The following is a 25,564-nucleotide window of genomic DNA, read 5'->3' as shown; positions in this document are numbered from 1 at the left end:
ACCAGACATAGACACTTCAGCTTTATTTAAACAAAACCGCATAACAGTATCTGCTTTAAACCCACCCCCATAAGACTGGATCTGCACTCTACAGCAATACACTCCAAAGTGAGGTCTACTTCTGAATCCCCGCCAGTACTTAATTTGAGCCAATGGTATCCGATGCGCAGTACTGGCACTTAATTATCAACACCAGCACTTTTCATTAACCCTGGGCAGAGCTGGCGGAGTGTGACTACGCGGAGGTCAACGGAGTTGGGAATAAACTCTGTGGAACACTGCTCTGCTCCGCCACCTGCCTACACCCCCCTATTAAAATCTATTAGAAATTAATTAAAACTAAAACTAAAACCACTTACCTGTACTGCGGCGTCCCCGGGCTGCCCTCCTTCTCTTCCTCGCTGTCTCTGGTGATCATTACAAAAACTGTCCATGCGGCCGCGCCCGCGCATGCACATTTCTTGCAAGAAATTAGCATGCACAGGGCATGCACAGTTTTAGCAATGATCACCCAGAGATGGCGAGGAAGAGGAGGAGGGCAGCCCGGGGATGCTGCAGTACAGGTAAGTGCTTTTTGTTTTTGTTATAATTAATTTCTAATTCATTTTTAATAGGGAGGTGGAGGTGGGGGCTGGCCAAGTCCGCTCCGGAGTGTGCGGAGATTTGCCTATTCTGTGTTCCGCAGAGACCCTAAAGTAGCCAAATCTCCGCGCACACTGCGGGCGGAGCGGAATTCTCCGCCGGCGCTTACTTTTCCTGAGCATCAGTTAAGGACACATTCATTTACAGGGTGATAAAGTGATTTGCTCAGAATCACAGGATGTTGAACAGGCGCCGATACCCAAAGCTAGTTCCCCAGCTCCAAAGTCAGCAGCTCTGGCAATTATGACACACCCTCTCCCCACTTTCATGATTTGTAGTTGGTTCTTTTTTTGGTGGCGCTAACAGGAGAAATGGGCTAGGGCAAGCTGCCTCCTGACGAGAGCCCCAGCACTTCTTTCTTACAAATTAACCACTGCCCACTACAAATTCACTATTTCACAAACCATGTACTGCTGGCAAAATATCCTTACATTGACATTACACTATACTGGCTAAACATTCCCTCTCTTCTGCTCCATGAAAACAATTGTAGATTAACTTGAACAGAAGTCCAATTTCTGGCTCTAAATGCTTCTCTCAGGATCTGAAAAGATGGCCTATTGGGGGCCCCTTGGAAGTAGAGAGTGGAGGATATGACTGGAAGAAAACCCTGCTAGACCAGTTGGAACCGGTCTTTTGTCTGTAGTTGTGATCGAACAATCCTTTTTGGTACTTCAACATTTGACCTGGTGTTCCTGAAGATTTGGCACATCAGAACCGAAGTTCTAAAAGATGAGACTTTGAATGTTTTTTTCTGTTAGTGATTAGTACAAGGTACAGAAGCTACTCAAGGAAGGTGTATTAAATCTTGTGGAATCCTGCTCACTGCTATTTCAAGCCTTGCCCAACTGATGACTTTTGACCTCAGCAAAGGTTTCTAAGAGTGACGCTAACCTGCAAGAGCAGCAAAAGATGCCAAGCTGTGCCCGATAATGAAGCACTCTCAGTGACAAGGATTTCAAGGTTTTCCCATTTGAAGCTCTTTTCATTATTCCTCTGTAATTCAGCAGGACTGAGCAGTACTTGATGTTGATGGATATGATTTCGATCGCTCAATGGGTATAGTGCCCCAAAAATGGAGGAAGATAGTTGTCTAGGAGAGGGTAGCTGCCCCCCTCGAGCATGCATTCTAGGCAGTAAGTGCCATACACAGGAGGGAAACAGCAGAATGCAAGCCCCCACTTTGAGACTCAGAAAAGCTTGGCGGTACTGACCCTGATGTTAGGGTTCAGGATCCAAAGAGAAAAGTAAGACATAAGAGGCAGGTGCAATCTGCAGTGGTAAGCTAGTAGGAGAGGTATTACCCGTTGGGACAGGATAGTACCACGTGACTCACAGTAGAGAGGCCACTTTGTACCAGGAGGTACTGCTTGTGCTGTCTGTACTCCAGCATGACACACTGTGCACCAGCATGGAGGATTTTCATTTGTGTCAACAGTATGAAGTCCTGAATTGTCAGGCAAGTGATCATCCTTAGTATATAGACCTGGGCTAAAGTATCAGCCTCACTGAGTGAACCTTGAATTGGTAGATGTGAGGGCAAAAAAAGGGTTAAAATGGAGGTGGAAAGATAGCAAAAGTCTTCCACTGGTAATAGTTTCTGGTCACAATCCAGTACATCATTGTTTTGCCCACTTTGTCAATCCAGACAGGGAAAAGCCACATGCAAAACAGATATGATGTTGCTGTAGTGGAAAGAGTCCATCCCTTTCATTCAGGCCAGGTTCCTATGATACTAAAACACACGCACATAAATTGGTTTCAGCCTTGTTGGGCCTCATTACTGATATATTTAGAATAATTGTTCTGCACAATGAGCACAGGACCCACATCTGGGTATACCATTCATACCTAATCCATCACACCGAAACAAAAAAAAGGTGATGGGTAGAATGAGTGCAAAAGCTTCAATCACTGAGAATGGCATGAAGCTGCATTTCAGTCCATCTTTTTTACCACTGCATTGCTCTTGTCAAAATGATTATCTAATACAAAGAACACAGCTACTTTCCAGAAAACATGATTTGGCCTAGCAGGCCACATCAGTAACCCAATTGCTAGTGTCATATTGTTCCTCCGAGTTAAGTCGGACTGTGTATCCAACAACATAATCATCAGCATATGGGGACTGAGTCCACAGACAAACACAGAAATGGACAGCACACTTTCCTTTGAATCGCACGCCAAGAGGGTTGCTGGCACCTGCTTTGGCCGCCTTTGTTGCATTAAACCCATACTGGGCTTCTTTGAGCCACCGACCAGGCAAGTCATAGTCCAATCCCCGGTGTTATCCGACTTAGACTACTGTAACGGACTCCTACTGGGTACTAACAAGTCAGTCATCAAAAGATTACAGAGGGCACAGAACGCAGCTGCTCGCACCCTCTTTGCACTTCCCAAACATAGTCATACCTCGCATCTCCTTAATCGACTCCACTGGCTTCCAGTGAAACAGAGAATCGAATTCAAGACCCTCTGTTTAACTCATAAAATCCTCAATGGCCAAGGCCCTCAAATACTGCAAGGTCTCTGCACCCCCTATACTCCTACCCGGGCCTTGTGTTCTGCTGATCGCCATCTAGCCTGCACCGTCAGGGTTCGCAGAGTAGAGCGGGCGGCCGCTCTTTTAGATCTCTGGCCCCTGCTCTCTGGAATTCCATCCCCATTGAAGCACGTGCCATACGAGACCACTGGCTCTTCCGTAAATTCATTAAGACCTGGCTGTTTGCCTCCATCTAGTCAGCCGACTCCCAGGCCTTCAGTATTTCCTCTTCCGCTATCCGCTGACACTCCTGGTTGGCTTTTCCGCAAGGGCTGGGACGCCCTGTTGTTGGGGCAGCCATGCGCTATACAAGAAAAATTAACATAACATAACATAACATGTTGGCCGATTTCCTGGCTAGCTCAAAATGCCCCGTCTGAACCACTAACCATACCAGGGTACCAGATTGCATCTGCAACCTCAAAGCAGATCCACTCTAATTCCCCAAGAAAATCATGGAAACAGATCTACCCTTTAGTTGTTATCCAGGCATGCCCAAGGGAGACACAAGAAAGGTACACATTGGATTTTCGAACATTTAGCCTGTGGGTGGCGGCTACCATCTTCCTCTAACCTTCCTCCTTTCCTGCAATTGTTTCCAAACTTACTATGTTCAACAAAAGACAGGCGGGCCAAGGTGTGAGCTGTATTGTCTGTGGCAAAACAGGCAGCCCACAGAAGTCAGGAAGGGATGGACAAGCCATGAGGCTGTCCCCTGAAGCTCATGAATGTTGAGTGCCACCCCCCAGAACATCCTGCTCAGGTAAGCAACACCCTGCCCTACAGACAAGGCCCATTTGTGACTATGTCTGGGATGAATAAACAAAGCACCACAGGAGAGCCTTTCACAGTCATTTACACTGGTAGAAAGGCACATTTGGTTTAGAGAGAAAAATGCAAACTTTATAAAAGCGGCATTTTCAGAATAGTAACTTAAAATAAGACGTTACCATTAAAGAGGATTTTAAAATTACAATTAATTTGAGTGGAAACAGTATATTTCTACCTGCTCACAATCTGAAGTTGGTAGCAAGGGGAGCTAGGCCCAACGGGCCAGGTTCTGGCTGGGCCGTATATATATCTGTAACAGGGAAAAATTGCCAGGACCTGTGCTTTAAATATACTTTTAAAAAAGTTAAAAAGTTGAAGAATATGTACTAATAAAGTACCAGATCAAATAAAATTAATATAGTTTGGTCTAGCGGTAATTTAAAAACGCTAAGAATCACACAGGTCCTGGCAATTTTTCCCTATTACACACAATCTGAAGTTAGCCCTTATTAAATGTAATAGTGTACCCCAGTGTTAGCCTATAGGAGAAGTAAGCCTTATAACCACGAAAAAAATACTTCAGGAGTTTTTCACTGCTAGAAAATGTCAAACTTAACCACACATGTCCTACTTTTAAATACTATGCACTTTCCCTAGTAGTGGTTAGGGCCTACCTTAAGGATGACTTTTCAGTATTGAAAAGGAGGGTTTAGGCCAGGCAAACTGTTTATGTTGCCATGTCGAAATGGGAGTTTAAAACTACACTACAGACTGCAGTGGCACGCCTGAAACATATTTTAAAGTGCTACTTTAGTGGGTAGCGAAATGGTCTTTCTGAGGCTGTGAGTCTTAAACAGGTATCAGCTCAACTTCTTCAGTGTCTAGACCATTGCATAGGCTTCTATCGTGCTTGCAGTCTACCTCTGCTCCCTGGGCAGTAGCCTCCTGCTGATGAGTGCTACAGGTAGCTCCAAGCCCTCAGCTGTGAGAGAACAGCGCCTATGCCACGCTCAGCTGCATCTGTCTGGACATGTAATTATTTGCAGAATGAGGGTACCTTGAGCACTGGTACTGTGCACATGGCCTCCTTCAAGACGTCACAAGTGTTCTGGCATGCTTCCATCTAAATCATCTTCTTGGTTGCTTCTTGGAAGTCAGCTCTGTCAGGGGGGCCACACCGGTGACATATCCCTTGACAAATCTTCTGTAGTAACTAGTAAGGCCCAAGAAGATTCCCACCTCAGTCTGGGTCTTGGGGGTTTCCAAGCCAGGATGGTCTCAATCTTTATCTGCAGGAGTGGAACTATTGCCCCCACTGACTTGGTGACCCAAGTACACTACATATTCCTGCCCTATCTGGCACTTACTGGACTTGATAGTCAGGCCTACCTTCTGTAGGGCCTGAAGCACTTTTGGGATGTGGAACAGGGGGTCCTCCCAACTAGAACTGAAGTCTGCAATGGTATTCAAGTAGGTGCCATTGAAGTTCTCCAACCCGGTCAGGACCCGGTTAACCAACCTCTGAAAGGTGTCATGAGCATTCTTTAATGTAAAGGGCATTACTCAAAACTAGAAGTGACCCTCTGAGGTAGAGAATGCAGACCTCTCCTTAGCGATATGCCTGTACCCTGAAGTTAAATTAAAACATTCTCAGGAACTTGTCAGCTCCTAACCATTCAATGAGCTTATCAGCTTGAGGGATTACTCCACCAGAATGACCTTCTGTTTATACTAGTGCTTCCTCACTTCCTGGCTGGCTTCCAGGTTTTCAGTGGCTTCTTTCTAAAAGCGCTTCATCTGAGACAAGAGTGCCAACATGTAGCTCACTACATCCTTGAGTGACTTAGTGGGAACTTGCTCCTACCCCCACCTTCACAAGACTGAGAGTGTAACACACAGGATGGGACTGAAACCCACTCCCTTCCGAGGCACTTACCCCTCATGGGTTCTGTGAGGACCATAATTGTGCCCTTCAGGGTCTTGATGAATCTTCCAACAAGGCCATGGATATGGGGGTAGTATGGGGTGGAAAACAAATAAGTTACCACACACTCATCCCACATGGACTTCATGTAGGCAGACATGAAGTTGGAACTTCAGTCTGACCCAACCTGTTAGAAAACGCTGGGGATTACCTTGTGAAGTAGTGTGGCTCACTGGTTAGAGGCGGCAGACCCGAGAGCAGAGGACGGCCCGGGACCAGGGTTCGATTCCCGGCGCGGCAGGTTTCTGGACCAGGGTCAGCGGACTCGATAATTCTCTCGCCTCGGTGCCCACTCTGATCAGCGATCACACTCGGCAACTCTGGGCATTAGCTTGCCTCATCTTCACTAACGGCCCCACCAGACCGCCGGGGATGCCTGGTCTCACCCTGGAGATACCCATTAAGGGACCATCTCTCAGGGAAGCCAGGAAGGGTTTCGCAGCGGTCGAAGCGCCTTGGGACCCTACGGGTAAGTAGTGCGCTATATAAATGCCAATACATACATACATACATACATACCTTATGTGAGGACACCAGATGACATTGAACAGTAGTCATGCTGGCTCCTGTGTCCTTCAGAGACATAACCCTCTGTCGATTGATGGTGACCCACTGTCAATACTTTTTACTATTTTTAAGCATGTGGGGCTTTGGCACCATCTCTCTGCTGTCACCCAGGAACACTTGGGTAACCTCTGCACTACCATCATACAAACTGTGGCAACCTCCTCCATGAGCACTACACTTGCCATCCTCAGGACCTGCCCATCAGTGGGGGCGGGGAGCTGCTGCGTTTGCAGACAGTTGGAGCTGTCCTTTAAATGTCCATATCCGTAGCACTCAAAGCACTTTAGAGTAAAATGTCTTGAAGGTTTCTTCCTATAAAAACCACCCTTCATCTGATCAGGATTAGGTTCAGAATCCTTTACTTGAAACTCTTTTGGGGGCCTTGAGAGAAGTCTTAGATAATATCTTTGTCTCCCCTATCTTTCTTTTGATGAGGACCCTGCCCACCATTGTGGTGATTCCCCCAGGAACCTTCTTGGACACTCGGGTGCTGACCCAGAGGTCTGCCTCCTTTGCAAGCTCCCGGGGTACAGTGAGCTTGCTATTATTCAGGTGTTGCCACAACTTTGTAAAGCAACTGCTGAGCCTGTGCTCTTAGAATCCGGTGTACCCCCCATCAAGATCACTCACATTGTTGCACCTCCCCTAACCATTCAATGCCTCTACAGGGTATTCTTTCGAATCCACCCACACTGGTTAGACAGGCTCTCAGCCTAAAGAGTAGGTTGAGTGTTGCGGGTGGTCGTCACTGTAGCACAATGTTCCAGTCATCTCTGGGGCTTTGCAGTGGTTGATCATTACTGACATTGTGAAGTGCAGATCTCATGTTGTCGGTTATTGTGGATGGTCACTGATGACATGAACAGCAGGTCTCACTGGAGCTTTGTTATTGGTGAACATCACAGGTAGCAGAGTTTCTACATGAGCAGGCATGTTCACAGTCACAAGGAGATCAAGCTTCAAGATTTTTCCCTTTTTCTTTTTGAAGGAAATTCGTCTGATGCCAGCAAAGGGTCCATTACCTGGGGGCACCTTTGGGGGATCAAGACCCAGTCCAGTAGAGGCCAGTAGCAGAGCTCACGCAGGTACAGGTGTTTTAAGGAGAGAGCGCAAGCACTTTAGCTCTGGTTGGCAGAGGTAAAGTTCACAGAATCCTAATGCCAACAAAAACATCAGCAAAAAGCAGGGGGTAAAGGCAATAAGTGTGAGGGAATACCACACGAAGATTGTCAGGTCTAACAATAACCCAACAGTTCACACACAACCATACCAGCCATAGCGCACAAAACTGCATGAATGCTATATCGTTCTCACTGTGCTCAACCAAACAGCAACTCAGGGCAACTAATAAACAACTATTAACCCGTGAAGAACAAAATAGGAAGCAAAAAAACTCACCGTCTTACATAGTCGCATCCACACAAATAATTCACTGCAGAGATCTGTCAGGATGTGGCACATGGTATACTTTGCATTACTAAATATGTGCAAATGCCGATATAACATTGGACAGGCCAATTTTCACAGAATCAAAATTATGACACAGACCACCATGATCTTGTAAAATGAGAATTAACACAATCCTACATAAAAGTCACATGACTGTAGGCACCATGAGGCAAGACAAATTGTGGAAATGCACTATGCAAATGCTATAAACATAAACAACTGTCCGCAGCAGTCAGTTTCCCTACAATTTAGTAAGACTGCTCGGGGCAGTGTGCACTAAAGGGGTTCCCAAACCAGGGGAGGCTTAGGCTCTTGTTAAAAGTTAGCAAGAATCATTAAGCAGCTCTAGAGGACAGAAGCAGTGTGCAGAGTAGCCTGATAACACTGGACCATTGGAATGAGCGTAGGATTGAGCTAAGGAAAAAACTTCAATCCATACTACCTTCAATCCGGAGGACGATTATATAAAGCGGTGTAAGTATTCTGTCACCTCTTCATGGAACTGACCAGCTGACAGGCTAAATCAGGCAAGGTTTGCCATTTCAGTTTTATGAAATGCGGTTACTTGCGTGCATAAAAACTGTAGATATTCTCATATATCCCAAGGCGTGTACAGTGGCGTATGTAAAATGGTGGCTACCCTGCAGATTGTTAAAATGGGCCCCAGAGTTCCTCATATGTCACATATATTCATTGGCCTTGGGACAATGACCCCCCCCCCCCCCCCCCCCCCCCCTCACAACGCAGGACTGCAGGAAGCTGTGTTGCCGCCCTGTGTGTGTATTGTTCCTTTTAAAACTTTAAAACTGCTCTTTCACGGCCATTTACAAATAGTCGTGTTACTTAAAGGGAACAGGAGGGGGAGATGATAAGAACAAGACAGGTCATGGCGCGCAAACAGACAGATGACGCAATCTCTAACATAAGGACGAGGATGCGGCTTTTTAGGTATGCTGGCTTAGTGACTGGATATAGGTGTAACCGAAGACACGACAAGTGAACTCGATTACAGCGGGGTGTAGACTTCAGAGGATTCTGCGGAGGGTTAATCACGTGTTAACCTGCAAGATGAGCATACGGTTTAAGAGAGCAGAATCCTCTTTAATTATATGCTGCCAGGGCCCTTACTTCCTGCCGATGCGCCTGGCCCGGCAGGTGCGCGAGGCCCACGCCGCCTCGGCCTTGGAATGCGGACTGGCCCCACGGTGCATCAACATATCCGGTTACGGAAGAGGCGCCTGACCCCGTCGCAAGAGGTGAGCAGCAGCACACAGAAGAACACGGGCATGGAAAGGATTTAATATGTGCACAGCCTCCCAAAAACGCAGCTTTGCGTAACGTTCTGATACAAACTCCGGGTTTCAATATATAATCACATCATTAACATTAGTTGAATGCACAGAACACGTATATCCCTAAAGTTGAGTTGGTGCCAAGAATACCACGACATTTTGCACTCTCAGACTTTACGGCTGCCCTTGAAATGGCGAACGACATCACTGCCCTGGTACACTTCACACCAGAGGAAAAACATGCACTAATAAAATACGTGCACATTGCATCTTGCCCTACTTCATACACACAAAACAGGATCAGAAATTGACCGAGACGTAATGTGCTGCTTTTAAATATATATATTTGTAGTTGTGCACAAGGTCAGGCCCTTCAACGTCCCACAGTGTTGTGCAAGCAGATAAAGGAGCAGAACAACACGACCGACTTACATCCACTCAACAAGACAACGTGTGCAGCAACTGTCTCGTTCTGGGTTAAATTATATGCACAAATAAAAGGAAACGCAGTACTAACGGTACTATATAAAGAATCCTTAAGTAGAAGCCTCATAGTACGTGATAAATAAACGGATGCCTAATTAAAGGCGCTCAGCGTTTCTGGCATGTAGTAACTAACAGAAGTACTGCATGGCGGCAGCACGCACTAAAATATCAATGTATTTATTATGCTAAGTGCACATGTACCAAATGACAGCTGACAACTAATAAGTAGTAAGGAAGAGCGGCTAAACCCTGAAGAATAACGCCTTCACCCCTTTCCGGTTTACACGATGGAGCACGTCACAGAGTCATGATGCCAATGCACCTCTTTCATCCCCTTGCGCGTGCGCGCACATACACACGACCTGGGACATTCTAAAGAAGAGGTAGACTGCTGGGAGGGAGCAAAGCAGAGAGTCCTTCTGCAACGCAAGCAAGGTACCAGGAAAGATACTAGCACGAAAGGTAAACAAAGAGAATGCCGACAGCATGAAGTAGGAGGCCACTACAACATATGATATATTTTTAAATATCTATATATATTTTTTTTTAATGACTAAAACAAAGGTAAAAGTGGACTTTTATTTAGGTCTTCTTCTAATAATAAAACAAGCCCTAATGTGTAATAAACAAAAACGACTGAAATTCACCAGTTATGCGTAACTGCTATTAGTATAACTTGCACCGCCTTAGATTTCAGATGTTATCAGCGATGTAGCATGTGCTGTCATAAACAGGGCCTCAAAGAAGTGGAAATTCTGGCAAAAGAAAACCTTTTGACATCATGGTCCTCCAACAATGTATTCTGCCAATTTATAAAAAAACCCAATCTGAAATTAGGGTAAATGAAGTCAGGCAGGACCTAGGTGAAAGCACTATCAGTGGCTCAGTGTTGTTTGCAATGTTGAAGGCCATGTGCAGCGGGGAAAGAAATCATGTAATAAAAATTAGATATCAGGAAAACATTCACAGAAATAAACTATAGTTAATGGGAAGGTATCGTTAGAATTGGTTATAACGCCTTAACCTGTGTTTAAAACATCCCTGAAAGTCACTTAAAATAATCACAGTTAAAGTACAGTTCTGTTTATGAATTAAAAACCAAAGATCAGTGAAATTCATTGCTAATGGTTAGTTCCACAATCCACAAATCTCAAAACAGTAAAGCAAACCATAAATCTCACAACAAACACAATGCTTATGTCCTCAAAATGCTTACACCAATAAGTAACTGCAATTAAAAGAACAACATCATTATATAGCACATATTTAAAGTAAATAAAAATACTAGTCAAAGTCTTCTCTTGGAAAGTGTTGCTAGTTTTGTAATATATAATCTGATTTGTAAGATTATTTATGGGATCAACAGGGAGGTAATATACGCATATCTTGTTTGAGTGCTTTTATTGCCAAAAGAAACTGGTATGCAATCCATATTTCAAATGGACTTGTGAACAATGGTAATATTTAACATGTCTCTGTGAAATATGAGTTTCATCATTGTATGGGAAGTCCAAAACCACTCTGCAGGACTTTACCATTGTCACGGTAACTCGGATAATGTTGCAGTTGAGGACCAAGTTACATACACAGGTTATCTAAATTGAATACATATGTATATGTAGGATACACCTGAGGTAGCTATATAATATGATCATATATTACCACTTAAGTCTTCTGTTGACATAATAAACCCTGAGGCCTATGTGGTTTTCAAATGTAACCAGAAACCTGAGATGGCAATATAGGACCATATTACTCCTTTTGTAATGTAATGTAATGTAATATGGCATTTGTACCGCGCAACAGCCGCTCCAAGGAGCATCAAGGCGCCAGATACTGATCCAGAGATGTAGGAAACAGGTTAGGAGTAGGTGGAAACTCAACCAACTGTTACACTAGGGCTTTAACACAGGTGTCCTGTAGCTTGAAGACCCAGGTTTTCAGTCCATTTAACCATTATTATTTAGACTGCATACCTATTTTAGGGCAATTAGTTAGAAAAAAGGTGTTTTTGAAACAGAAAAATATATATTGAAAATGGCAAATGAAATACTCAATTAGACTGTTTGGTTGTCTGCAGTAAAAAGAATAGAGCAATCCTTAATTGTGTGGATAGAAATGTAGACTTTTTGAAAAAACACTATTTGCATTGTTAAAAACACTTTCCGTCATGCAAGGTAGAGATTGTTGAAGCTATTCTCTTCAACATGTAACTAACAATGGGCCCTGATTGGAATTATAATGTTTAGGTTTTGTTAATGTTTCATGAATAGATTGTTGATAAAACAAACAATATACAACAGTCACGGTGAGAGAAATTATGAAATTCTGTGCATACAGCATTTACAGCACAACTAGGGGTTTACCACACTTGCCGCTTAAAATGCAGATTTCAATAAAAATATTATGTTGTTTCTAGCTAAAATTGCTCAAAACAATGCTACCCAGAAATGTGCTTCAAAATGCTGCATAATTTGCCTTTTCTTGCAGCATTATGTAGATAACCCTGCTGTGTAATTTGGGCTTTTGTTGTCTCATAATCCTGCTGTCTTTGACAATAAGAAACATGTCTAGAACAGTTTGGGACTGTCAATATGTTGATGAAAATTTGTCAGGGACCTGTGAAATATTTTCAGTAGTTCATGGGGCCTGTGAAATGCGAGCATTTATATAACTGCATTATGTAGACTAAAAGCACATAAAGGATACACAATGAGTAAATGTATCATACAAAATTATATTGCAATTGAGGGGGTCTGGTGACATCATGAACCACAAGACTGAATGCCAATTGGTTTGCAGAGGTCACCCAGCCAGATATACTTAAATGCATGTGCCCTAGTCACTAATGTTTTAATGGTACTTCACAAAAAAAGAAAAGAAGAAAACGGCAGCATTATATTGAAGAATATATTCATTACCATGGTGAATTTGGTGCTAATTGATAAGAACTGAGTTTGACCTGCAGGTCATAATCGAATCTCAGCAAAATTCACTCAGCCCCTCCTACTTTTGTAGGTAAATTAAAAAGAAACTAATAGGTTGGGTAATTGTATACAAGTGTTTATTTTCTTTCATGCTGCGTGATGTTTTGCACCACCTCCATTTTGTTAAATGAAAACGCTCAATTGGTTTGAATTATAATGCTAAGTGAATATAACTCACATGGAAGCACTTTGGGCAGAATTTGGCGCAAAATTTGCTTCTTATTAAATTGTATAATTTCCCTTTTCTTCCACAAATTATCCTGAGATATAGCAGAAGAATATAAAATGCACTATTCGAATTTCTCTTAACAGTGTTTTTCGCGTACTTTTTTAATGAAACGATTATATTAAAAAAGATTGCTAGTAAAAATGAATTCTTGAAAAAACAAAAAAATGTGCTATAAAACTGATCACTCTGCCAATGGAGAAGTGATTTGGAAATCTAATTCTGATAACCAACTTTTCTAGATCGTTTTGTCGTGAGGAAGCACAAATACAAACGTTAACTCGAGAAGGAGTGAAGGTCAGTTGTACTCACGGGAACATCAACGTACTTTGCAGCAGCTTTCACCTGCAAATAAACGTAAATGCGAATAAATTAACAGGTGCAATGCAGCTGCGACTAGTTAACAGCAGGAAATTGACAAACTTGTGAAGTGTTGGCTTATTAATTTGCATACTTACTGTGAAGGAGAGAATGGAGGAGAAGAAAGTGCCTTCATCATATCTTGATAACTTGGACAGGACATTTTCTAGCACAGAAACAAACTGCAGAGAAACAGATAGAAGCAAGTAAATCGCACTGGGTCTAAATATCACATGAAACAGGAGGAACGGTAACGGGGGCATAACGCGCCTGTCCAATATTCATACATACAGACATACACACTCAAACCAGCGGCAAGTGCAAAAAAGTCACAGTAAATAACAGAATACAGTGTAGGTCTGTCCTCGTCTTTAAATCTAACAACTTTAACATACTCATCCTGTGACTTAAAACAGCTGACAGACAGGTTTATAACCTTGGCAAAAAATAGTTCGCTCCAAGAAAGTACGCCAAGAACCGAAAAGCATTCCGCAGGTCAATACAACCTACTGAATATTCCAGGGGAAGTAGAAAAAAAGGATATAGATAAAGCATGATTGTTATAAATGAAGGTCTCTAACTGGCAGAGGTATGCACCTTTGTCCAAGCAGGGACCCTTCATTCTAGTCAGGATAAGGGAGTTACACAATTTAGATAACCACTGCTCACCACTTGGTGGCTTGGCACGAGCAGACAGGCTTATCCCAAAGGTAATGTGTAAAGTATTTGTACTCCAAACACACAGTAACACAGTAAAGACAACACAAATAGACACCACACCAGTTTAGAAAAAGAAGGTATCTTTATCTAAACCAAACAAGACCCAAACAACAAAAATCCAACATACATGTATCAAGATATCACTTTAACCGCTTTGCTGCGGCCGGAATTCCCCCACTGTGCGGGAGAATTCCACGCGTGTATGGTTCGAATGGCCCCTGGCCGTCCTTCGCACACGCCCACCGTGACGTCAGACGGCCGGGGGCCATCCGACGCACCGAAACCATTAGAAATGGTTACTTGCAAAAATAGAACTGTAAAAACAAACAGCTCCACCTGGGGCTATTACGACGTCGTGAAGGCATAAATCCAAAGTAATACACTGACTGTGAAGTGCACGGGACAGGCACAAAGTCACCCAAACACCCCAAACAACAGAACCTTGGAAAAAGGCAATGCACGGCGTCGTGGAGGTGAGGCATCGGTGCCAACATGAGGCCAGCTCCCTTCTGCCACAGGGGAGGCAAGGCGTTGAGTCCGTGAGGAGGCAAGGTGTCGAGTCCGCGACAGGGAAGTTAGACGACATCGGCGGAGAGGCCTCGGTTTCGGTGAGGCGATGCAGCGTCAAAAAGTTTGTGATCTCACCTTTGTCGGTTATCTGCTCCGGGATAAAGGAATGCTCGCGCTGGAGGTGATGGCGCCGGTACGAGCGATGGCATTGGGAAAGCCGATAACTACAGGCATCGGAGCTACACTGCAGGCGGGGCAGTGCATCATGCTCTTCACGGGTGGTGCTCCCGGGTTCGGTGCAGGTTGTAGTGTCACTAGCAGAGTTGTTTTTCTTGCTATGCAGCACTAGCCACACAATTCTCAGGGCCCAGTAACTGGAATTGGCACTCATTTGAATACAGAAGTACACAGAGGAGTCCAGGTGCTGGTCAGTAGGTGCAGGTGAAGTCTTTGTGGCCCTGAGACTTCGGAACAGGAGGCAAGCACATACAAGCTCTTGGAGATTTTTCTTCAACCAGGTTAACAACAAAGTTCCAGTCTTTGTCCTCTGGTTGGCAGAAGCAGCAACTGCAGGCCAATCCAACAAGGCACACACAGCAAAGGGTCAGTACTGCTGCTTACAGCTCTCCAGCTATTCTCCTTGGCAGATGTTTCTCTTGAGTCCAGAAGCGATCTCATTCTCTGGGGTTTAAGGTCCGAATCTAATATCCCATTTTCTCTTTGTAGGAAGGGTTTATCAACCCAGTCCAAGCCAGTTCTGCCATCACTGGTCCGGCTTCACTACAGGAGGTGAAGACAGCATTGTGCAGAGCAGGCACTGCCTATTCAGGTGCTAGTGGAAACTCCTCCCACCATTCTTAATGCTGCCATGGACTATTCAGTCTGGCTATGAGTCACCCAGGAAAGGCAGGACACAACTCAACCCCCCTTGTGGCTGCCTACAGTTAATGAACATCCCAAGCTCCTGTCATCCAAAACCAGACAGTCAATACACAAACAGGGGAGGCACACAGAATGTTTAAACAAGAAAATGCCTACTTTCTAAAAGTGTCATTTTCAAACACACAATTTAAAAACCATCTCCCTAAAAAGATGTGCTATTAACTTCTGAGTTCAGAGAGCCTAAACTCCATTTCTCTAGCTTGTCCCAATGGAAAGTTATACTTGTAAGAGGTGACAAAGTAACTTCCATGTTAAGCTATGGGACAGATAGCCTTTAAATAGTGAAAAAGAAAATTGGCTGTATTTCACTATCAGGACATGTAACACACACTAGTACATGCCCTACCTTTCATATACACTGTACCCTGCCCATTGGGGTACCATGGGCCTGCCTGAGAGGTGCCTTACATGTAAGAAAAGGGAAGGTTAGGGCCTGGCATGTGTGCGCACTTGCCAGGTCGACATGGCAGTTTAAAAACGTGTGTGCAGACACTGCAGTGGCAGATCTGAGATACATTTACAGGGCTATTCCTGTGGGTGATAAAATCAGTCCTGCGAGCCAACTAGTAGCATTTGAGTTACAGGCCCTGGCAACTCAGTGCAATTTACTAGGGACTTACCAGTTAATCAAATATGTCAATCATGGATACCCAATTATAATCATAATTTACGCAGAGAGCATATGCACTTTAGCACTGATTAGCAGTGGTAAAGTGCCCAGAGTCCTAAAGCGAACAAAAACAGGTCAGGAAAAATAGGAGGAAGAAGCAAAAAGTTTTGGGATAACCCTGAAAAATGGGCAATTTCCAACAATGATAAAGCAGATGAAAGGCAATAAAAGATGAAACTGATAAAATGGTAAATGCAGCAGTAAAAAACTGAGCAAATCGCACAGCAAACTCCAAACTCTGTTGTATTGCTTTGGTGGACCTATCCTTTGTCCGCCCATACCATTCTTTTTCCCTCATTGGAATTTGACTGAGCAAGAGAGGGAAAAACAAAAACAGAGGATTGAGGAGAAAGGCTGGAAAGCCTTCGCAAAAGGAGAAAGCTGGAACTTGCACGTGGGAGCTAAAGCTGCAGGGAGAGCCTGATGGTGGGTGGAAGAGTAATGAGGTCAAGTCAAGAGAAATCAGCCTTGGTATTCAGCGCACTGACGTTTAAAAGCATCAGCTGTGGGTTTCTAAGGAGACCTTTGGGCATCAGCACTCATTCTTTTACAAAATTAAGCACTGTCTGTAATAGGCAAGAACAAGCTTTCCTGGTTTTGGGGAACCCACGTGAGCCAGGGCATCTGCAGAGATGGAGAGACCTCTCAAAATAAAAAAGTGCTGGTAATCAGTACCGGCCCATTTAAAACACTGATACCATTGATTAAATGGTAAATGCAGCAGTAAAAACACAGCGTTTCACACAGCAAACGCCAAGCTCCATTGTATTGCTATGGTGAACCTGTCCTGTGTCCGCCCATACCATAGGCTATGACTTATAAAAGTGAATCATACCTGCAGTTCCTGGTTTCAGCTATTTAGCTCTGTAGGCAGTGCTTAACTTGAGCCCACTGGCACTCATTTTTGAAGATCACACTGATTTTTCTTCATCAGACTTTGACTGTGAGCAAAAGAGTAAAAAATATAAACAGAGGATTAAGGGAGAAAGAAAAAGACTGAGAAGTAGTTGCAAAGGGAGACAGCAGGAACTTGCACGAGGGAGCTAAATCCGCAGGGAGTGCCTGATGGTGGATGGAGGAGCCATGAGGTTAATTCAAGAGTAATCAGTCTCGGAATTTAGTGCACTGGCGTTTACAAGCACAGGCTGCAGGTTTCTAAGGAGTCCTTTGGGCATCAGCACTCATTCTTTTCACCACAATAAGCACTGTCTATCATGGTCATAAACGAGCTTTTCTGGTTTTAGGGGACCCACAGGAGCCAGGACATCTCAGAGCTGTAGAGACCCGAGCTTTAGAGTCAGGTTTAAGCCAATTTTATTTTCAGAGGTATCTCTTGCGAAGACGTCATTCAAATGGTGACAGATTGAGGAAGGACATGAGTAGTCAGAGCATCAAAGGGAAGGGTGTGAAATTAGTTTCTTCAGGGCTAATGACAACTAGATGTAGAGGTTCTCCCATTCCACCAAAGTCAAAATGTCCCCTTTTAGTCATTTAAGCTGAACGAAATGATGTCCTCACAAGAACAGCTGCCCTTGTTCAACTTCGTCTGATCTTCCTTGTGGTTTTCCTTCACTGTGCAGTGAGCTCATAAGGGTGATGCACAATTTTACTGGCATTCATCAATGCAACACCAGGTTTAACTTGCCACAGGTACCTGTAAAGCTTTCCACCACAACGATTCTTTACTTAGAGTGATTAGGTTTTGAGAAAAAATGCAAAAAATTGAGGGTAGTGTATACCTTCAGCTAGCATCTGTGGACGTGAGAGTCAGGCTCATGAAGTGGCGGCTCATCCGATAAGGCAGAGGAGCATCTCCCCACTGCTTTTCAGCTGTGTAAAAAAGGAAAAATAAAATGATAATAACACAATGTTATTATAACTTTATTTTTCCCTCTGGTGAAGCAGTTTTGCGGGGCGGTGCTGGGCTGTTCTGGTCACAGAGCAGGGGGCGGAGTGGTGAGCTCACTCTGCCAGCGCGCACGACGGCTTGGCCGGCCGTCTTGGACGCCAAACAGTCATGCACACTGTGCATGTTCTCCACCGGCTGTAATGCACAGCATGGCTGGAGAACATGCACAGGCTCCCACTGCCTGCCTGAGTGCCGAATCACGGCGGTCAGACCAATCACAAAGCTGCATTGCAGCATTGTGATTGGCTTAGGGGAGCCTGTGTGCTTCCTGCTTCCATTCCAGCCGGAAGAGACACTGAGAGACGACAGAGGGCAGACGCGGTTAAAAGGTAAGTGTATTCTTTCTCTCCCCGCCACCCCCGATTCTTGCCAGCCGTCGCTGGGCTCATGTTGTGAAAAAGGAGGTGAAAGGCAGCAGAAAGGTCCAAAAGGTGTAGTACAAAGGTTCCATTTATTCACCATAAATCATTAATTCGAGTAGCATAATCTGTTGTCAAAAGATGGTCAGAGATGTATAGATAGTGCTGCAGCTGCATGTAGAAGGTGAAATTTAGCTAGATGATTACATGTTTAAAGCCTTTATTGCAGTATTGAGGATCCTTTAAACACCTATGTTTGCTGCAGTCATGTCATTTGCTCTGTAGACATAACCATTACAAATATTGCAGCTTATGGAAAAAGAAAGCCATTGTCACATTTTGAAATTGTCTATTCTTCCTGAAATGTCGCCAGAATGTGGGAATGTCATACAAACTGTGGAGTGCATCTCAAATGAGGAACCAGAAGCCAAGAAGCTGCTGTGTAATAGACGGGAAGAGTATTTAGTGGAAACAGTGACAATGTTGAAGGTTGCATGCAGAAGGTGGGCACCGGCACTCGTTTTGGGGAAATGTATTCTTCACCATCAGACTTTGCCTTAGACCAAGAGAGAAAAGAAAGAAATTAGCAAAAGCAGGATGAAATAGTAAAACCATGACAAAGGATGGTAGCAAGGATGGAAAGAATTTGCAAGAGCGAGATAAAGAGATGGGAAGGACAAGGTGATGGAAGAAAGGGACACGAGGTGGATGAAGGCAAGGCAGCCTCAGTATCTGGAGACCTGGAATTCAGCAGTGCTGAAGCAAGATCCTATGAAAAAGTTGGGACATCTTTTTTTCTCGAGGTAAGTGCCGGGTGGACAGTGTATTTGTATGGTCATGTAATGATTTATGTCATTTTACGTTGGTGAACATCTATTAGACCAGTTTGATATCGCTGAAGGTGATGATAATAATAGGGAAACACGATTAACCATATAAAAGTCTGGATGTCACTGTGGGCAAAGCTGTCACATTTAACAACAGTTCATGAACAAAAAATATCCCACCATAAAAAATAAATAAACTCAAACTGCAACAAGCATACCATCTGTGTTAATGAGGAAACAAGATAACGGAGTTAGCGAGTCGTTATCTCCAGAAGTCCACTGTTCACCTCGTGTAGTCTGTAAGGTGAAATAAGGTTGTCAAGGGTGTACTGTGTGGGAACAAGCAACCTGTCACATCTCACAAAGCCATCTGGGCTCAGTAGTAAATTGCAAAAAGCAGGTCAGCTGGATTATAGGTAGGAACAAGCCGATAATATCATTTATAAGACATGAATATGTGTAGCTTCTGCAAACTGCACGTACACCTACAAGTTTCTCTGTGTTCGCTAAACCTGACACCATCCACGCAGGTTAAATACAATCTGGGCAGAGATCTTTTGAGAGTCTTCAAGGGTTTTGCTTGAGAAAGAGTGTGAACAGAAGGCAGAAACTGTAAGGACAAACCCATTCTGTGCAAGATTATCCTTGGCAGATCAACATTATAGTGCTGGTACAAAGGGACTTCATTGTTACCGAAGCAGAAAAGTCTGAATTAATTTATATGTGCATATATATGAGAAGACATTTGCTCAATAGGATGGACCATAACATGATAGTTCTGAAATCCACTTATACAACAGCAGTCGAAAGCGAACAGGTTCAAAGTTCAAAATCCGTCTCTGTTTTGTCGTTTTGGTGAAACCAGTTGTTGGAGTAAGACCAGGCAAAATGCAGGAGTTAGCACAACTTTCAGCTCTCTGGCACCAAAGTGAAACACAACCTGGATTTGCAGATGTACCTCATAAGTATTGTGCCTTGATCTGGAATGCTGTCCATCTCTAGCTCCTTGGATGTGCCAGAGCACAGTGGCCACCCCAGGGACATAACTATAGCTCCTTGTGGGAAGCGCCTATATTTCACTGGCTCCACCAAAGATTGAATGCTATAAAATGCAAAGAGCATCACTTCGGACACCACCCATGGTTAAAAACCTGGTAGTTTGGGTTTGCCCATAATCTTTTCAGTATCTGTCAACTTAAGGCGTGATTAGGATTTTGTAACTTCCAGTTGTAACCAGCAAAAATGTGGCAGCCCTTTCATGTATCTTGCTCCTAAAACTTACTCCTTTGGTGACTATTTTGACTCATGTTGTCTATGGCTAATTCACTTTCTATTGGCCTGCATGGGCCTTATTGTCTCATTCACTTGAAGGCTTCACCATGTTCAAAACATGGTTACATGATCCACCCTTTGCTAGAGAGCACATTTTGCTAGTACCCGCTCACCTGTCATGGCTTCAGGCGGAGAAGGAAATAGATTTAAAGATTTTTACAAGGCCATTTAAGGAAAGCCCTAGCGAACCTGAAACGAGCCTTCCCAGACCCACGCCAATGACCTGTTTTTGTAATGTGATCGTAGATGGTCTTTTAGTGCTTTGGCCCAGATGAATAGCTGTAATAGTAGGTTGTACCCTCAAGGAGCTTGTAGTCAACTCCAAGGAAATGTGGATATGAAACATTAATGACATTTAAAAGCATTTTTTTTGACTGTGTCGTTCATTACATTGAACAGCTTCACCAATAGGGAGGGGGCTTGTGAGATAACGGAAAATGTATTTGGTTGTGAAGAGTTTACACACAGATAAAACAGACTTCGTAATACATAAACATTACCTGCACACAATTAATTGTTTGTGAATGTTACGTTCTTTTATGGATGTAAATGTGCATACTCATGTGTCTAGCATTAGAACAAGTGTCGGTCTCTAGGGCAGTATTTAGCTTACAATGGGAGGCACAATAAAAAAGTGCAAAAGGTTGAAGGTGTAATTTCAATGTGCTTACAATAAACTCTGTGCAGTGTGAGCCTTTTCTTAAATAATAATGGTCTTTCTAAAGTATGTCTTTTAGATCTGTCGACATGCTTGGGCCTTCAAATCCAATTGGAGGTTTTGGGGGTCTTATTCATGTTAGGGCCTTGAATAGTAGGTGTGTAGTAGTTTAGGAATTCGCTTTACCTAGATGAAAAGCTGACTGACTTACTGGTCGCTGCCCCTAGTGATTTCATATTGTGGCACTAACCAAACTGAAGGTTTTGACCAGACACATGAAGGAGCAGAAATTCAGTTTTTTCATCATGTCTGGTAAATGTGTCAACAAGCTCTAGAGGTGCTCTTCTACCTTCCTCGACTCCCAAAATGAAACCAGTCTTTCTCTTTTATCTCTGCACATGCCTCACCAGGGAGTGAGATGATTTCAGGGGGCTGCAATCAGAGTGATCTTGAAGGGGACTTGGTCTAATGTCCCTGCCAGCAGTGCCTTCCAGAGATAGGCATATACTACGAGCACGGTAAAAGGCAAGATAATGTACACGGGCACGCATGAGGCCCTGGTCTTAGTCGTCATTGCATCTCAATGTTCATAACTAACCTTTTACACACCCTTGTTATGTGCCTGCCACATTTCCAGTTTTACTGTGACCCATTTACACAGGTTTTTTTTTCAATTTGTGTTCTTTATCTTGTAAAACATAAGCCATACTTATCCCTTTTATAATTCCAAACAACACCCAATGGCATATAATTGTTTGAGGATTAAGGGACTTGCTCTAGCCGCACACGGGGTTATAGAGCAGACGCTCCTTTGACAAGCAGACACAAAAGGCCGATTTTGCTAAGTTGTGTAACCTGATCTAAAGCAGCTTCTACTACAAACTGTTCACTTTTTACAGGTTAAGTGAAGTGGCCCTAATACAGTCACGCTGAGTGCTGCATACCGCACATAAACCATTGCATTCACGCACTTTAAATAATAGCTTAGTTTTACATACCACCCCATATTAGCCTTTTAATGCTTCTAAGCACTGCACTGTAATACCGGTATTACTATTAACCAATCTAATGGCGCTCAATTTGCCAAACTGACAAGGATGAAAAGCTGTGTTTATATATTCGATAAAAGCACCTAGCTCACTGACTCCGTTTCTTACAGTCGTTTACAGTGCATCCCTCTTCCTCGTCACGGTACATGTATTGTGCTGGTGTTTGATCTTCTGTGATAGGCATTTGGTGGGTCTAGAGTCCAATGCTAAATTTGACCGTACCCTTGTAACAAAGAGCAGAAGGGCGTCCTTTCTTCCATAATTCCGGGTCTGAGACCCATAGGGATACGGCCCACTTAAAGTCATGCATTTATTACTAGTATGGTTGTGTTTCTTATTCTTGTCATGTTTGGGCTTAGCTCCATGACCTCCTCTGCCAGCCGACGGAGCGCAGCGAAAGTAGTTCTTTGCAGGACACCAAAGGTAGGATAGAGGCTCCAGAAGTGGAAATGCAAGTGGTCACCTGTATGGCGTTTGCGCGTACCAGCGTCGTAGGCTGAGGAGTAATGAACGCCAAAGGAATTTGAATGCCTTCCAGTTATAGGTAGATTCAAGCCAGGGATGGACAGCAATCAGGGCTGGACTGGCAACACAAACCAGCCCTGGCAATTATGTCAGACCGGCCGGGAAGGGGGTGAGGGTTGTGCTGGTGAGAAACACTGCTTCTGTGCTTTTGTTACAGGGGGCTAATTTTTCAGCACTACTGAAAAACCGGCCCCCAGAATCAAAAACGGTCCCCACCCTTTCGGTCCACTGGGAAAATGCCTGATGCCTGCTTCGGCCAGTCCGCCCCTGACAACAATGCTTCGCGCGTCAGTGGGAGCTCAAACAGCAGAGCAGAAGCTTCTGTCTGACAAAGAGTTTGAAAATGGCTGCTTCACAGTGACGTCAGTATTCCTGGTATGACCGTGGATGTATCAGTAAGACAGGGAAGCAGAAAGGTAGCTGATGAAGGTATGCAGGCGTGGAGACTCCAGTCAGTAAACCACAGCCATGGCTTGGACGTCTCCCAAAGGAAATGTAACAAAAAGACAACCCATATGAGGGCTTATTAATCCTCCCTTGAAGCTTGGTCATTCCAAACACAAATTGAGGCATTTCAGAAAGCGCACAAGGCACCCCACTGCACCAGTCATGGCACCAACTAGTCTCTGCAACTTAAAAGAAAATGAAGGTGGTGGTGACAACTCTAAGAAAGCGCACAACAGAAGAGAATTTGGATCGCCCATTTAAGGGAAAACAGCTTCCATTTCTGAAGATATTTGTTGGGAGATAGAATCGGAAGGTTCGGGGAACCTCCTGAATCCAGAGTAGGATCCTCATGCGGTTAGACAACGGAGGAGATCTTGTCTTGCACTGCCTGAATGTGTTTGTTGAAGGTCCAGTAAAGCCTGCAGTCTTGGAAGAGGTCGTGTATTTCCAGTTTCATGTTCACTCAGGGGTGGCCTTGCCAGTGTATGGTGCCTTTTGATTTGTGTTCTCCATGGAGAATGAAAGGAAGCAGATGACACCGGAATTGTGAGGTTCCATATCAAGAAGGCTGAAGTGATGAGAACCCATGTGTCTGAACTGAGACCAGAACTGCCCTAGAGTGTGTAGGCCATGGTCATAGAGTTAGCTGAGCAGTCCAACCCCAAATGTACATCGCCCCGGGCAAAGCTGCATTAACCAGGTGGCAGTTATCACTGTCCATGAGGATTTCTAAACTCTAACACACAATTGAAACTCCCAGTTTTGTGCCACAAGTAAACAAAAAGCTCACACTCTATTTGGGGATGGCAGACAACAACTGCATGTGCAGAATACTGAAATAAGAAACAATATTTTGCCAGATGGTCTGTCCCCATTCGGGGGACACATAGCAAGCAGGGGCTACTGGGTCTCAATCGTTGGGGATGAGGTTGCCTTTTACGTCCAGGGTCCAAACTCGGACAAATACAACCCCTTTCACAGTTGACTCTCAATGCTAGTGATGGAGAGCAGTCACAGGCTACTTAAGAAGGTAGTGCGGGGGTTGGGCAAACTCAGTAGTCAACAAATACACATTAGCATACTCAGTGATTATTAAATCCAGTGACCGACTTTTAAGAAGTAAAGTATTTTAATGCACAACAAAATTAAATACTATACACAGGAAAACGTACACGATTCAATTCTTTATCCTGGCACTAAAGTAGGTCAGGGCGTCTTCCCAATATTGATCCTTGTCCCGCCCTTATCGCCCAGGTGATTCCCACCCCAGGTCTTGTTCTAGTGTGATTAGGCTGTAGAATATGGTAGCACACACAAGAGTTACTCTTTTTAACTCAGTTAATTGGTTCTCCCCTAATGAGTCTCTTTCAATCAGTGAAAGGGCTACTGCTTCTCAGGATGCTGCCTAGCTCCTCCAATGCTTGCTTGCTCGCCCTCATCTGGGCTGAGTATCAGGCTGCAGTTCCTCTCAGCCTCCTCAGTAGTTGTGTATGCTGAGGTGATGCAGTTGAGGGTGGCGGCTCATGGACCTACTGGATCTTCTCACAGATGGTGCATCAGGTGCTCGGTACAGCCCCATTCGGGCTGTTTGGATCTTGATCAATTGTGTGGTGGACCACGTCATCAGGCATGTTGTGGTCTCAGGTCATATAGCAGCTATGTGTACAGGTGTAGCAGCTTCAGGCCACACCACAGTTTCACAGTTTGGGCACAGTGGCTAAGGTCACAGCACAACTTTACAAATAGGGCTAAGTGGCTCAGGTCACGCCACAACTTCTTGATTCCCACTAGAAACCCCATTGTTGAGTTGGTACCTGCGAACATCAGTGCACGCGGATTACTCAGTGCATCTTTAGCTTCTGCAAACCTACACACTGGGGTCAGGCTGCACCTCATTCCTCCTGGAGAGTCACTCCTTTTACAGAAGTGGTGGACTTCTTCACACTCTCACCAGGCAGGCTGGCTGGCTTCCAGGTGATTCAAGACAGGTAGACAGTTCTTGCAGCATGGGGTGGGCACAGGTGGTGTCCCCCCAACTCTTGTAAACTGGCTATCAGGCAGACACGATCTGTGGTTGAATAGCAGTCATCTGAGTACTCTGCAGTGCACTCCCTTCCGTGGTCAAAAAGAACTTATAACTGGAAGAACAATTGGGTCAGCGGGTCCAACTTTTATACAGTCAAGCAGACTGGAGATGTTGATCCATTTTCTGCAAAGATACCTAAGGTCCCCGGATAAGTTGCTTCTGGTTATTCCGTGCATACATACCTCAAGACAAGGATTTCTTACACAACACTCTACTACTGGAAT

General features: G+C 44.2%; 1 protein-coding gene across 2 annotated transcripts in view; it reads right to left on the bottom strand.

Annotated features, from left to right (window-relative positions):
• Positions 1-25,564, bottom strand: part of CADPS2 (calcium dependent secretion activator 2) — a 2,357,592-nt gene that overhangs the window by 205,171 nt on the left and 2,126,857 nt on the right. For both annotated transcript variants that reach the window (XM_086966845.1, XM_086966848.1), the window contains 2 exons: positions 13,405-13,488; positions 13,259-13,291 (listed from right to left, as the gene is read on the bottom strand). In XM_086966845.1, coding sequence (XP_086822971.1) covers positions 13,259-13,291; positions 13,405-13,488 — 117 coding nt within the window. The remainder of the gene's footprint in view (positions 1-13,258; positions 13,292-13,404; positions 13,489-25,564) is intronic.

Source organism: Lissotriton vulgaris, chromosome 1_1, assembly GCF_964263255.1.
Source record: "Lissotriton vulgaris chromosome 1_1, aLisVul1.2, whole genome shotgun sequence".
Lineage (NCBI taxonomy): Eukaryota > Metazoa > Chordata > Amphibia > Caudata > Salamandridae > Lissotriton > Lissotriton vulgaris.
The sequence above is the reverse complement of the archived record's forward strand: the minus strand, read 5'-3'. Positions and strand labels throughout refer to the sequence as shown.